This window comes from Marmota marmota, unplaced genomic scaffold (genome assembly GCF_001458135.2).
Source record: "Marmota marmota marmota unplaced genomic scaffold, marMar, whole genome shotgun sequence".
Lineage (NCBI taxonomy): Eukaryota > Metazoa > Chordata > Mammalia > Rodentia > Sciuridae > Marmota > Marmota marmota.
This window is the reverse complement of record NW_025999913.1, coordinates 2,203,423-2,219,401: the sequence shown is the minus strand read 5'-3', so window position 1 is coordinate 2,219,401 and position 15,979 is coordinate 2,203,423. Positions and strand designations below refer to the sequence as shown.

At 40.0% G+C, this 15,979-nt stretch overlaps 2 protein-coding genes across 12 annotated transcripts in view; one reads left to right on the top strand and one right to left on the bottom strand.

The window, feature by feature from the left end:
- The window catches only part of Fars2 (phenylalanyl-tRNA synthetase 2, mitochondrial), a 509,560-nt gene extending 496,795 nt beyond the window's left edge, over positions 1-12,765 (bottom strand). For 2 of the 11 annotated variants that reach the window (XM_048799738.1, XM_048799741.1), the window contains exon 1: positions 12,633-12,762. The gene's annotated coding sequence lies outside the window, so the exon portion shown is untranslated. Of the gene's footprint in view, positions 1-12,574 lie in introns of all 11 variants that reach the window. The other 9 variants (XM_048799745.1, XM_048799744.1, XM_048799730.1 and 6 more) reach the window with 9 other exon arrangements.
- Positions 12,766-13,004: 239 nt separating this feature from the next.
- The window catches only part of Lyrm4 (LYR motif containing 4), a 149,523-nt gene continuing 146,548 nt past the window's right edge, over positions 13,005-15,979 (top strand). The window contains exon 1 of the mRNA XM_048799746.1: positions 13,005-13,565. Coding sequence (XP_048655703.1) covers positions 13,480-13,565 — 86 coding nt within the window. The 5' untranslated portion in view covers positions 13,005-13,479. The remainder of the gene's footprint in view (positions 13,566-15,979) is intronic.

Genomic DNA, 15,979 nt, shown 5'->3' with positions numbered 1-15,979 from the left:
TGTTTAATGGGGCCAGGATTCAAACTCTCTAAAGCCTTGGGGGAGAAGGTTCTGTTTCTGTTTTTGGCAAAATATGGATAACAACTGGTATTAGAATCAAGTAAAATATATATCAGATATTCTTTGCAACGCCTGGCAATCAATTAAAATCTGGGAAAATAAGGGAGCTTCTAAATATTGTCTATAGAACAAGGAAATTCTTACCTGAGGCTTAATAGCACATCACGCTGATATATAACCAACTGAGGCTTAATAGCACATCACACTGATATATAACCATTTTTCTTTATTGTGAGAGGCAGACCAAATTAACAGACAATGACTCCCTTAATCCAGGAAAGGCAGGACTACAGGAAGCACATGTTGCAAAAACTGTAAGGGGAAAAAGACCTGAAAAGTCGGTAAATCCCTGCTCACTGTGCCAGTGTTGCACCACTACTGAAATGCCTGATTGCTTTTTTATGTTTTAATATTCAGAAGTTTTCTTTTAGAATCTCAAACAAAACAAAATAGTAATTGATGCAACAATGCAGCCACAATTTCCACATTAAGTGAAATGATAAAATACTTCCCTTCCTCCCACACCTTAGTACAGCCAACTAATCCTATACAAAGAAATCCAACACTAAATCGAGGAACTCCATTTTTTTGTGCCCTTCAACCCTTATCTCCTACCACCTATGGAGCCAAGGCAGTTTGGGGATCCAAAACAATCCAGACAATTGAAGAAGGACACCAGTGGACAGAGTGTGCAAGGATGCAGCCCATTCTAGGAGGAATAAAAGGGAAGTGAAGCCATTTATGAACTTTGGATTTTTGATTCTTGCAATTCCTCATTGTAAACAAACCTAACCATGAGAGTGGATGTCTCCCTAAATTTTGGAAGGTCCCCAAGATACAAGGGTATTATACAGATTAACAGTCATTATAAATTAGTGTATCAAATAGGGTGATCATGTCATAGTGTTCCCAAGACTGTTCAGGTTTATGCCTGTTGTGTCAGCATAATTATTAAAAGTACTCACTTTCACTGAACTAAAAAATGCCCTGATTGAGAAAATAAATTATATGATCACATAAGTTGTATGATAAAGTGACATACAAGTTGTATGATAAAGTATGAGAATGTGATATAGCTGTGAAATGCAACTAAATCAACAAAAATCCTAGTCTAGTTTTCTACCTATCACATATATACAATGTCTACCTTCATTTCAAAAACGCACAGTAAATCTCCCCACAGAAAAACTAATACCAACAATCTAAGATTGTAGCATGCTCTAACTAAAATTTATTTTAAAATATTTCCATTGTAAGTCAATAACTTGTGTCAATAATTCATAGAACCCCTTCTGAGGCTACCCTTTGAAAAGAGATTGCAAATGCAATTCTAAATAATGTGCCGAGTAAGCAAGCACAATAATCTGCTAAAATGATGACCATTTCCATGCTTCCAGAATTATCCAAAAAAATATAAAATAAAAACTTTATTCACTGTCAGAGGCTCTTAACTCCAAATTATAAAAACAGAGCCAATAAAGCAGTTTTAAGGTAACATAATTCTAGGAAAATAAATCACAACATAAAAGGAAAAAGTATTTAAAATATCTATCACTCTTGTATGGTTATTGCCATCATGCTTGTTCTGTTAATATCCAAAGCGACAATGCTACTCCCATTATATTTTCTACTGAGGCAAAGAGAATTAAAGTGTAAAGGTATAAAATCTAAACCCAAACCCTGACCAACAGGGAGCAGTATAATTGGAACAAGTTCAACGGAATTTCCTCCGTGGCAAAACATCTCATATTGCTTAAAAATCACCAGTGAGGATGGCACAAGAGGGTGAAAAATGCATCTAAGGATTTCAGCTTCTTTTCTTTCATTCACTACTCACCAAATACGTACCGAGTACCTACTAAGCACTATGCCTACGATGGAATTAATAGGGGCATGGAATTCTACCCCTCATGGAATTAACACACTACTGGGAGAAATCAATATTAAATTGATGTGAAAGCTGAAGAGGATCAAAACAAAGCTGCTTGTGCCAAGCCCTAACCAAAAATAAAGAAGCCAGGAGGTTACACAGGGGAGAATGTCAGGCACTTATGCCTGATAAGAACTAGCACAAGAAACTCGGCCATAATCAGAACCTTACCAAAGAATATTCCTACAAGGATTCTGTCCAGTGACTGATGGCTCAACCTTGGATGGGCGTCATCCTTGTTATCAATCCTGGAATACTCTTGTTGTTAATCCTTGTGGTCAAGGATTACTGTTCGAAAGTAACTTATGCAATCCTCCTCATTTATCTTTAAAATGTTCCCTTTATTCCATCCTTTTCAAATGTGCTCCTGGTTTCTAGGGCAGTGTACTCTACACCACAATGCTTCTTGCTTACTCCCAAATAAATATTATTCTTTGTGAATCTCTCTCTGTTAATGGATAACACCAATAACCCGCCGTTATATAGATATGTAATTTTAAATTTCAAAAAAAATAAGATATTATATGAAATAATAAGATCAGGAGGGTGTAATTTTCATTGGAGTAAGGGAACACTTCACAGACATGACATTTAGCTGAGTACTCATGAATCAGCTGAAGAGTATGACAGAATATTGATGATTCATGAGAGGGGTCTTCATGTACAAACATCCTTCAGTGAAAAAGGATTGGTGTATGTATACATGTAAGACTTTTATTTAAAAAAAAAAATACATAAAACTATCCCAAAACTGCATAAGGAGGAAAGATGGCCTAAAATTTAAAATGTTGGCAAGGCTGAAGCAGGGAATCTCTATTTTATTTTGGCACTATATTAAGGCAAGTTGAGTTGCAAGTTAACAGAAATAACCAAATACAGCTTCAAATGGCAAAACATTTTTTAACAAGAAGTCTAGAAAAATCCAGTTCCCGGGGTTCATTCAGCAAGGCACAAAAGCCAGTAGTTAAGGGGGAGTCCCTCATATTCTCTTGGTCTTTCCCACATGCTTTTCTCCAAGTGATTGTAAGATGGCTATTTGCAAGAGGGCTCTTCTGAGCATTAGTCATACCAGTGTCCCAGGCAGGAGAGAAGAGATGGCATAAGCACACCCTCTTTTGTGAATAGTCAATCTTTAATAGAAACGAAAATCTTTCCCAGAAACCTAGTAAACTCTCCTTCATCTCATTAACCAGAGCTGTGTTTTGTGGCTATCCCTGGCTATCAGAACCAAGTATCTGGTAAAGAGCTGAATCAACATGACTGCCTAAGGCCATAATCAAACAATTTGTTGAGCCAAACACAAAATCAGAGTCCTGATGGCCAGGAAGAAGTTGGTTCGTGGATAGCCAATTAACAATACCTGATAATTTTCACAAATGAGTTACAGCTTATGTGATTGATTCACTGAACCACTGATACTCATTTATCACCTACAATATGCAAAGCTAGAAGCAAAGTGTTGGAGAGACCATGGTAACCAAAAACAGACACAGTCCCTATTTTCATGCAATATACAGGCTGATACCAAGTAATCACACCAAGAAATGCTTCTCTAGCCAGAATTCTCTACTGAGCTGTTACCTTTTACAACAAATCCCTTCCCTTTTTCTTGGTAACTACCTCAGATTCATTGTGTGCACACCCATGTTTATGTGCTCATCCCCTAACTTTCACAGCCTATAAATGGATAGCCAATAAACAGTACCTGATAATTTTCACAAATGAGTTACAGCTTATGTGATTGATTCACTGAACCCTAGAGGTCAGGTGCCCCACCCTGACCTCTAGGGGTTAAGCAAGAGATTAGGCCTAAAACAATAGTGATTCTCTCTATGGTCAATTATTGATTCAGAGATGGGAGAAGATAGAATTCAATGGGGGCCAATGTGGTGAATGGAAGTAATGCTGAAGACTCCTGGTCCAGAAGATCTCTTCCTCTTCTGAGGTTCCAGAAACCTCCTGAAGTTTAGAGCTGCTGGGGACTTATACCAACAAGAGAGGATGCCAGCCTAAGGATGAAGTTGACAATGCAAAAGACACGGTAGAGAAACGAACCAAACCAGGCCTTGGCAACTTCACTCAAACAACCAACTGTAAGACCCCTGTGGTTTCTGAACTCCTGTGGCACAGCAGACAAAGTCACCATAGTGGCCCAAACCCATTCAACTTGGGGTTCCTGTTTCTTACAACTAAGTCACTGTCAGTGTAAGGCAGTTCACCAAGGAGCATAAAAGAGGAAAATTTGCTCATTAAAGAGGGTACCTTCAAGTAAGCACTGAGATCTGAAGTATAATTAGGAAGGGAAACAAGAGCTGCCCAAACAGCTGGGTAGGATTCACAGAGGTCCCCAGAGGAGAGTAAAAGGAAGTAGTAAAGAGCTGAAAAGCCACAGGTGAAAAAGAACAAGGCATGACAGGCGGCTCGAGAAGAAGACAGGGCCACTCTCAGGTCTTACAAGGTGTGCTGCAGAGCTTAGACTTTATCCAAAAAGTGCTACAGGTTTTCGGGGAAAAAAAGTAGCATAGAAATTACTGTCTGATAATTCACACACATTTAAAGAACACATCACAGACCAGGACTCCGATAAACTTTTTATTTTCAAATAGCTTTCAAGAGCACAAAAAGGGACATTAAGGAAACACCACAACTGGGCATTCTCTGCAAGGTTCTTAGTAGGGGCATCAAGGTTCTCCTTGGGTAGGTCTGGTTAACCCCGTGAACGTCCTGAAATATATCAATCTGGGACAGTTGCTGCGGAGACTTTCAAAAGTAGGGACTATCGGAGACTGAAGACTGGGGCTCTGCAAAGGAAGGCTCTACCACAATTGCCACCACAGAGCTAGCTTGCACAGCACCCAGGACACAAATGGCATTCCTCTTGAACCTAAACTTACAAATGCTCAGGCATAGGCACTTATTTCAAAGTGCTTAAGATCTGAAATAGATAACCACTTTGTTACAGTTTGCAACTAGAATGTCAACCAAAGGCCTGTGTGATAAAAGGCTTAGTCCCTTGCTTGGTGCTACTGGGGCATGGTAAAACCTTGAAGGTAGGCCTAATGGGAGGCCTGCCTTTCTTCCTTTTTCATGTCCCAGCCATGAGATCAGTGGCTTTGCTCCGCCACATACTCTGGCCATGATGTGCTGCCCCAAGCCCAAAACAACTGGGCCAATCAGTCATGGACCAAAACCTCCATAACCATGTGCCAAAATAAACCTTTCCAGCTTATAAGTGGACTGCCCCAGGTATTTTGTTACAATAACAAAATGCTGGGCTGGAGATGTGGCTCAAGCGGTAGCGCGCTCGCCTGGCATGCGTGCGGCCCTGGTTTAATCCTCAGCACCACATACAGACAAAGATGTTGTGTCGCCAAATACTAAAAAACAAATATTAAAATTCTCTCTCCCTCCCTCTCCCTCTCTCTTTAAAAAAAAAAAAAATAACAAAATGCTAATGTCCTTACCTAAAAATGGTCAAGGAAAGAGAATATACTACCTGTTAGCCTCCTCCTATTTCACAACTTCTCCATTTTACTTTCCTCTGCACTCAAGAATTCCAGGAATTTCCATGAAGATAATTCTCCCAATAAACATATCCTAATTAACTAAAGCTAATTCTGTTTTACTGTCTGCCAGTATTACTTTAATCCATTTCACATGAGTCATGCTCATATTACTCTTTAATGTTATTAGTTAACTCAAGCTCATAATTACACATACAGATGACAGGCTTGCCAAACTGATCTGCTTCCACTGTGCACAAGAAATAAATTTTTAGGGCGGGGGATGTGGCTCAAGTGGTAGCACGCTTGCCTGGCATGCGTGCGGCCCGGGTTCGATCCTCAGCACCACATACAAACAAAGATGTTGTGTCCGCCGAAAACTAAAAAATAAATATTAAAAATTCTCTCTCTCTCTCTGGACTCTCTCTTTAAAAAAAAAAAAAAGAAAGAAATTTTTAGATTTAAAAGTTATAAAATATTAAGTCATATAAAGTAAAGGATTTACTGTAATGGCAAAGACATCATGAATTCTATGTATAGCTTCCTTGTTAATAACAGTTTCCAGTATAATTTCAAAGATATATTGTCCTTCCAAGAAATCAGTTAGAACTAAGTATTGCATATCTTAGGACAATGACCTAATATTTTCCAGTGATTGGAAAAACAGCATTCCCCCCCAAAGTATAAACACTGCAAATACTAAGTGTTTTCTGTAAACAACCAACTTACCTGAACAAACAAGAGATGGCAGCTACTAATCCCCATTCAGAAAGGACAATCAGAACTTCAAATTTGTCTTTAGAAAAAACAGTAAAATAAGGTGGGGAGGGTTATGAGGGTAGAAAAGATGGTGGAATGAGATGGACATCACTACCCTTGGTATATGTATGATTACACGAATGGTGCGTCTCTACACTGTGTACACCAGAGAATTGAAATGTTGCGCTCCATTTGTGTATGATGAATTGAAATGCATTCTGCTGTCATGTACAACTAAGTAACATGAATGAATAAATAAATAAATAAATAAAATACTAAAATGAGATGTTGATAAAAGTACCTGGTAAACTCCTAGAAGAGAAAATAAACCTTAAATGAATAATAGTTATCGGAATCACCAGTTAGTTTCACTAACAAATCATTCTAAAATGTATGGACAACATAAAATCACACTAGTTCTCCCTCCTAAGTAGTTAGAAATAAAAAGAAGGTAACCTAACAGGATATTACCAGACAGTGTGGAAGAATTTACATGCTGATAGAGGCTTGTAGCAAGAAAAGATGGTTTCTTCCTTTTAAAAGTAAAAGAATTTTTAAAATAAATAAATAAATAAAAGATTCTCTAGAACTAAGTAACAATTGATATACTTTCCCCAAATCGAGTGTCACTTTCACTGTTGCTACCAGAAATTAGGGAACCCAATCAATGAAGCTAGAATATCTAAGCACAACACACCATGGCTCTCCAAAATTACTTAAAATAGATTTTCTAAGTCTATCTGAAAAGAGTATCTACAGATATGTTAGTCTTAGAAAATCCCAAAAGGAAATGTCAATTTCTCTCTCTCTCTCTCTCTCTCTCTCATACACACAGACACACACACACACACAGACAACCTAAAAAGGGCATCAAGTCTTTTCAAAGACATGTTAATAGAAAAATAGAAAAAAAGTGTAAATGTATCTCAAAATACTAAAAAGATAGAATAAAAAAGAAAACATTTGAGAGTCTCTGAATATTTATAATATTTCTTATACAAAACAGCTTTACAAATACGTGAGAATCCAATAAATTAAAATTCAAATGAGTAAAATTTACCTACATTCTACAAGAAAAATTAAAGAATTATATAATTCCCGAAGCTAGCACTGAAGACCATCTGTGAGGCAGTGTAGCAGCAGAGCCAGACACACAACATTCTGGGCCAACTCCAACCCCAGCTGTTTCCTAGTTCCTGGCTAAGCAACCTAACTTCTTGGCTTTCCTTTAACAGAGGTAACCATTCTCCCACCTGATCAGAAAGGGTTAACTGAACATAAAAGGACTGGCTTGCACCTAACATCTATGGACAGAGCCCCCTCCAGTTGGTCACTACACCATTATCTGTCCCCCAGCCCGCACTCTGGGTATCTCTTCTACCCTGCCCAAGGTAAAGGGTAAGTGTTCCTCCAGCAGTAGCCATCTTACCAACGCAACCACACCCCTAACTGCTCTCAAGGCCCAGATCAAACCTAAATCCCCCAGACCAACCCAAATACTACTTCCTCCTTAAAGCCTCTCAATGTCCATAGATCAATGTTTACCAACTCTAGCTATGATCATCCAGGGAATTTAAAACAGCCAGGCTATTTGTCTGAGTGTTGCCTAAACATCAGGGTCAGACATGGCCTCTCCTCACCTTGAGACCTCTCTGCTTTGCAGCACTTCCCATCCAATATGTTATAACAGTTTTTTCGCTGTTGCAACTAAAGGATCTCAGTAGAACAACTGTAGCAGAGGAAAAGTTCATTTGAGGGCTTGGTTTCAAAGGTGTTAGTCCATAGAAGGCCGGCTCTATTCCTCAGGGCTTGAGGTAAGGCTGAACATCATGGTGGGAAAGGGTAGCAGAGAAAAGCAACTCACATCATGGTGACCAGATGATGAGAAAATGATGATGATGATGATGATGATGACCAGAGAGAGAAACTCCACTCTCCAGATACAAATATATACCCAGAGCCAAACCCAATGCCTCCTCCAGCCACACCCTACCCTTCAGTTAATCCCATCAACTCATTGACTAGGCTAAGACTATAACCCAATCATTTCTCCTACAAACCTTGCGTCCTCTCACATGTGAGCTTTCAGAGGACAAATGCATAAACGTACTACCTATAAACTCCTGGAATCAGTATTTGATTTTTGGCCCTCAAGTTACAAGTACCAGCCTGCTCAGCTTTCGAGTGAGTATACAGATAAAAGAAATGTCAGTGCTCCTCCAACATAGGATTCAAAATCAGGGTTTGAAACAAAAGCCTGGATAACAAATCTGCATCTCAAAAGCTCAACTGTTAAGTTCTACTTCACTTATGTCTTAGCCAATGCATAGGAGGAAAATGACTAACTCCAAAAAAAAAAAAAAAAAGAGTAAGCATCACTAAAAGGAAGCTGGTAGGGAGCAGTTCTGTGGTCCACTAGATGTTCCTCCCTTCTCACCTCCTACCACTCCAAACCACTTAAGAGTTACCTAAATATGACAGGCACAGTGGTGTAATTCCAGGAGCTTGGGAGGATGAGGCAGAAGGATCTCAAGTTCAAGGCCCGCCTCAGCAACAGTAAGGCACTAAGCAACTCAGTGAGACCCATCTCTAAATAAAATATAAAATAAGGCTGGGAATGTGGCTCAGTCATTGACTGCCCCCAAGTTCAATCCCTGGTATCCAAAACAAACAAACAAAAAGTTACCTAAATAGATGGGGTTCACTTTCATGCTTCTATGTCTTATATACACTGCAACCTCTAAACACATTCATCATCTGGCTTTCGCTACTCTTTCTGCATCTTCTGCTATATTCAGTCTTCCCTTAGGTCACAGTCCCTAGTTGAATATCCCACTTCTGTACTACTCTAGCATTTGGTATTACTATGCCTATCACAGCACCTTTCAAACACATTATACTAAAAATATTACTGTTTTGTCTATTCCTCTATAGGTTTCTAGGAGGAGGGGGCTCTCATCACTGTAACTGCACTACCTTTTATAATGTATGGCACACATAAAACACTCATGCTAAAGAAAAAAAAAAGAAGGATTTCAGTTTGATCTTCTGTACAAATCACTGATATGATGTTTATGGTCTCTCCCAGTTTTGCTTTCTCTTAGAATGAAGGATCAAGTAATACCAAATGATGGGCTGGGGTTCTGGCTCAGGGGTAGATAGAGCACTTGCCTAGTATGTGTAAGGTACTGGATTCGATCCTAAGCACCATATTAAAAGAAAATAAATTTATTGTGTCCATCTAAAACTAAAAAATTTTTTAAAAAGAAATTCTAAATGAAATACTATTAAAAAAAAGAGAAAGAGAGAAGTGTATAATGAAGATCTGTGTCTACATATGGAGTACAATAATTTCTAAATATTGCGTGGCTTCTATATAAAATTTTCTTTACACATCAATTTGATAATTAAGCATAAAGATAGTAAACTACTATTTATTATGTTAAGAGAAATGTCTCTTTATGAAACATTAAATACTCATTGATAACCCTAATTTTAATAAAAGGCAATACATGATTTTATATAGGCAAAAAACTATGCAAACTTCTGTGAAGTTATATTTATAATTATGTTTGCATGAATGTTAAGGAAATTTTTACATTTGGGGGCTTGATGGTAGGTACCTTCTAGTTTACAGTTATTACCTAAGAAAAAACACAGTACAGAATAGAATGCATACTGAAGGACATCAGTAAGATTCATTTTCAGTTTCTAGTCCAATTTACTCGAAATCTCAAATAGTTAATATTTTAAAAATATATAGTCATCCCTGCAGTGAAAGTGTAATTTTTTTGTTACTCTTTATAGGCAATGATGTTCAGCACACTAGTAAATTGTTTCAAATAAGGTCTTTTTGTAAAAAGTTAACATTAAATAGTATTAAAAGGGAAACTCCTTAAACCAATTAAATTTAGTAGTGTCTTTGGGCAAAGAAAACAAAAGTAGTCTGAGAATTTGGAAACCCCAGAACCCAAGCAGGTTCTGAGAACTCCAACCAACAGTATTATTTGACTATATTTATTATGCTATTGTCTATATTTATAGAAAAACTGAAGCACAGAAATGTTAACTGGCCACAGCTTAGTCAATCAAATGATTAAAATTTAATTGGTTAGTTGGCTATAGGGCCTCCAGCAACCAACCAGTGGTAAGTTACTATAATTAAGCTTTTTGCTGGTTTGGTCTGTTGGATCCACTTGTGGGTGCCCAGCCCAAATCCATTGACTCTGTTTTAGTCAGCTTTTTTGCTGCTGTGACTAAAAGATCTGACCAGAACAATTGTATAGGAGGAAAAATTTATTTAAGAGCTCACAGTTTCAGAGGTCTTAGTCCACAGAAGGTCGGCTCCCTTCCTAGGGGCTCGAGGTGAGGCTGAACATCATGGCAGGAAAGTTTGGCAGAAGGAAGTAGCTCACATCATGGTGATCAGAAGGCAGAGAGAGAAAGTCTCTGCTCTGCAGATACAAAATATATACCCCATAGCCATGTCCCCAGTGAACCACTTCCAATAGCCACACCCTACCAGCCTCCAGTCACCACTCAGTTAATCCCATCAGGGATTGATTCACTAATTAGGTTAAGGCTATACCCAATCATTTCTCTCTAAACTTTCTTGCATTGTCTCAGACATGAGATGTTGGGAGATATCTCATATCCAAACCATAACAGCGTCCCACAAATTTTACTTCCAACACTGGGACGCTGTCACTTCAAGCTCAACCATTTATCGTAATAACAGATGAATAGGCTACCCAAACAACTTTAGCTTTACATATATGTTTAGAAAGTTGAGACACATTATAATCAATGTATACTAGATTCCTTGATAATTAGGCTTAAGGAAAAAACCAGTCAGTAATTATTATAATTTCTTAGGCATAATGTATACAGTAACTATTCACTTTCAAGATGAAAGCAAAATACAATAAAAATGTAATCCCCACTTTTGGGGGGAGGGTTTACTGGGAATTGAACTCAGAAGTACTTTACAACTGAATTACACCCCAGGCCCTTTTTTATTTATTTGCTTTATTTGGGTGGATGCAAAAATCTGAGAAAAAAAATTAATTTTTATTTTGAGACAGGGTCTCTGAATTGCTGAGGCTGGTCCTGAATTTGTGACCCTCCTGCCTCAGTCTCCCTACAGAGTCATTGGGATTACAGGCCTTCCCAACAGTGCCTGGCTTATTCTCATTATTTTAAAACAAACCAAAACAATTTTCCTGTTCATCCTTTTCACTCTGATAGCTTTGTCTATCTGTAACTTGTGTTAATGTTGCTTTTCCAGGTGCCACATATTCTATATCATCAGCACTTAACAGTGTATCATCTTAAAACAGCTCTGAATCCTGCTCTATAACAATGTGTAATTCCCTTGGTCTTGGAGCCTAATAAATCCCAAAGGAAAAAGTATTGCAAGTACTTTCACCAAACTCGAAACAATAACTTGACCCATCAACAAGAGTAATAAAAGTTCTGCTACCCTGTTTAAAAAAAAAAAATCTATTTTGAGATTCATAGACGTAGAAGTCCTTAAGAAATCAGACAGGTGGTTTAAAGGGGCTTTTATTAAAGCATTTGCTCAACACCTTTTCTAAAAGGCCATTTCACCACGACTACAGTATTTGGATGCAAGGACACCAGGTTCTACTTACACTACAAAGCCTGGTAAGGTCGCAGAAGCGATTTCTGTGCTTAGAGTTATTGAAAATACTAAGTTGTTTCAATATAGAGGAAAGGTCGTCTCGAAACCAGATAAAACAACAGAACACATGTTAATGCAAACTTGGTTTTTATATACAAAATTAAACTTCGCTATGTTTTGGGACAGAAAACTATGGCTCTTCCAAAGTCGGTTACATAAACAGTCCAAAAACAAAAGTGCTTTACAAACACAGTAAGCAGAACTGGATGAGGTTTCCCGGAGCCCAGTCCCAGGGTCAACGAGCAAAACGCGAAACTTTATCCACCACATTAAGAAGGTAATTCAGAAAATTCGAAGTCTTCTGAAAAAAGCCATGGAAAATAACTTACTTAGCTTCTTGCTTTGGCTGTCAAATAATACTGAGAGTCACTAAAGCCCTAAAGATTCTCTAATTGATCAGGAACATCTAGAACCCAGAATTCTCGCCATTTTAAATATTTGATCACAAAATTCTGAGGACTCTTGACTCGTGGAGCGGGTGGGGTGGGGTGGGGGACACCTCAAGAGCCTCAAAGAATATCCCGGAAATGGGAAAAATCCACAGCGAAGTGCAAACTCCCTACCATATTAACCACCTACGTCACACCCCAAGCTGCAGCAAGGCCACCACACACCCACCGTCCTCCAGGGAGCTCAGACCCGGGATGTTTCAAAATCAGAAACGCGGCAAGCTTACACGCTCTCACCCACAGCTCAATCTGCCACTTCATGGACACCAGTACGCGATGGGCGCTGCCATTTTGACCAAAAGCGGGTCCTACACGAAAGGTCCCTGAGACAGTCGTCCTGAGCGAGGCCGGAGCGCCAGGAAGCCGCTGGCCGGTCACCACGGCGCCTATTACACGGCAACCCCAGCCAAGAGAACACACCCAAACTGCAATCCGCGACAGGGCTCAGCCAAAGTAAAATCACCCTCGAAATGGCAATTAGTCTGTCAGGCACTGCCGAGGGCAGCCATAGCTGTCGAGGGCGGGGCGTCGGCGCGGCGCGCGCTCGGTAACCCGGGCAACGCGGCCTCCGGCAGGTGCGAAGAAGAGCCAAGCTTCAGAGACACTGATGTNGACCCGGCTGCGCGCTTTCAGTGCTCAAGCCGCTGACCTTCATCCACCGAGGAGCGTGGCAAGTGGTCACAGGCCGCCCCAGGTTTCCAGCCTCATTGCCCATTTCGGCCGCAGGAGCGGCGCTTTTCGTAACCCCGGGAGCCTCCCCGGAGGAGGCGGGAGCGCGAGCACCTCCCCCTCCGCGCCGCCCCCTTAGCTGCCCGTAGCCCTGCCTGCGCCCGCCTCCAAGAGGCGCGGGACGCCGGGCGCCGGCCGCAACGGTACTCACCTAGGCCCAGGGCCGCCCGCGGGCAAAGACTGTTGCTGCGGGTTATTTCGTTCGTGGCTTTTGTATAGGCTGAAATTTGGGTTGAGTTAAACTCAGGACTTCCGCAAACAGGACCTATTTGGGGTTTGTTTGGTGTTTTTGGTTTGGGGTTCCCTCCCCCCCCCACTTTTTTTTTTCTTGGTTCTTTTTCCAAAATGGCAGCCTCCAGCCGCGCACAAGTGTTAGATCTGTACCGAGCGATGCTGAGAGAGAGCAAGCATTTCAACGCCTATAATTACAGGTGACCCGGCGGGCGGCGGGGCCGGGAGGGTTCGGGGCGCGGGCGCCCCAGAATGTTCCCAGGGGCAGGGAACCTCAGAGGGGCGCCGGCTGCCTCTCGACGGTGATGAGGGTCCGCCACCAAAAAACGTGTCCCTGCTAATTGGTGTGGTCCTCTGAAACCTCGGGCGGGGAGGAGCAGAGGGCTTGCCCTTCGTTGTGCCAGAGAAGACGTTCAGAAACTCGTGACTTCCCCCCAAGTTGGATACCTTGGTTCTTGCCCTGGGAGCATTGATTAGCGTCTTGTTTCTGAAGGAAATAAGGATGGACAAGAAAGCTACGAGTGGTAAAGTTAGGACCAGTTTGTTGTGTATGCAAAACTTCCCTTGAGAATGGACCTGGCCATTCAGTCGCACATGGCCATAGAACTGAAAGCTCACTTTAGTGCTCCCAGGTGTCTTAGTCTTTTGGGTTGCAAGAAGCAAATCCATTGTACTAAGAATGGATTAGGGGGTGTGGGACCGAGCTTGCATCCACAGGTAGTGGTAAAGGGAAAAATGTTTCATTTACAGGTGATGAAATGTTAGTTTATGCTTGATAACCAAAAGAGATTGCCCCTGTAGGACCTTTAACAACAGGAGAATGGAGTGTGCACTCCTTTTTACATTTTTTAATTATTTTTTAACTTATACATTAAAAACGAATTATAGATATCAATGGGGTACCACGTGAGATTTCGGCACATTTACTAGTGTAACTTCTTCATGCAATAAACACTTATATTTTTATACAGCCCACTCTTTCCATCCCTGTCTGGTCCCCTGTTTGAGTCCCTTATTCTTGCTTTTTATCTATCTCAGAGCCTCTGCTTTCACATAGTTTCTCTTATAACTTCTGATCCCTCATACCTGTATGTTTTATGGATTACCTTTCTGCATTCTTTCAGACTTTGTCTTTACTATATGAATCCTGAGTTTGAGCCATAGTCCCAAGAGCAAGAATCTGATTGAATCAGCTCATCTCTTTTTTTTTTTTTAAATATTTATTTTTTAGTTTTTTAGGTGGACACAATATTTTTATGTGGTGCTGAGAATCCAACCCAAGGCCTCACTCATGCCAGGTGAGCACACTACCACTTGAGCCACATCCCTAGCCCCTCAGCTCATGTCTTTACACCAGACTTCACTTTAGGTGACTGGCCAGGCTCCAGAGTGTATCAGAGAAACAGAGCCCACCTCTGGAGCAGAACTGGTTAGGTAGGAGTGTGAGCTGGTAGGCCTTGTGCCCATTAGGCTGAGTACAACGTCAGTAAACAGGAACACTGAACCTGTCAAGCACTGACTGTCAAAATTTTTCTTAGAAGCCTGCCTAGGAGATGTAACCATTTTACAAATTTTAGAACAACATCTAAGCCATACCAGTGAGATCACAATCTACCCAGTCAAATGGTTAAATAAAAGAAACATTTCTTGGGAGAGAATGATTTTATAGACACTGGGCATACTAATAGATTTTTAGCAGAAATTAGGAAAACACCGTGCATGAGGTATTTATCATTAGGGAACACAAAATATGAGTAAATAAGAGGAAAACAATCATGTTTTCCAAGGTCCAGAAGAAGATATGTTGTCATTTTAGGTTCACTCAGAATAAACAAGGATTGGGAATTAGCACACAGTTCCCACATTGAAAACACTGTGATTAATAGAGGGTATATCCAACAGCACATTTTAGGAAAGAGTAACAGTTCTCAGAGAAGATAAACAACTTTGGATAAGTCAGTCAACCTCTGTGTTTCACTTTTCTTGTTTGTAAAATTAGAATTTTGGACTACTCAATTTCTAAGAACCCTTCTCTTAAAATTCTAGCTGGAAGTGACTTGGGAGTCAATAAGGAAAAAAGTTTGCAAGTGAATAAATGCCATTCAATAGAAGTAAACTTCAGGAAATCAGTCAAGGCTGCACTCAGTAGGCAGAAAATTGGAAATGACCTTCAGTATAAGCAACTATAACATAAACCTTTAAAAGTAATTGGACAGATTATACTTTGAGTATATGCTTTCTAGCTAAACTTATTACCAAATATAAAATATCCAGAGGAATCTGGTGGTCATTTTTCAGTATTACCTGAAATCATGAACATAAAACTGAGATTCCTGCTAGTTTTGTTTCCCAAGATAAAAACTGAAATTGTTACGTCCTGTGAGTTTCAAGTATAGCCCTTCCGTCCTCTCAAATCTCATCAGTTGTCAGTATAGGAAGATCAATAAAAATACCCACTGATCTTTTTGTGTGCCACTATTTTATGTTCTTTATTGACATTAGTTTTTCAGACAGCCTTTTGAGGTAGGTACTATTTTTATAAGAATGAGTAAGGCAAACAAGACAGAAAGGTAACATCTCAAAAGTAACACAACTAATGCCAGATAAGCAATCA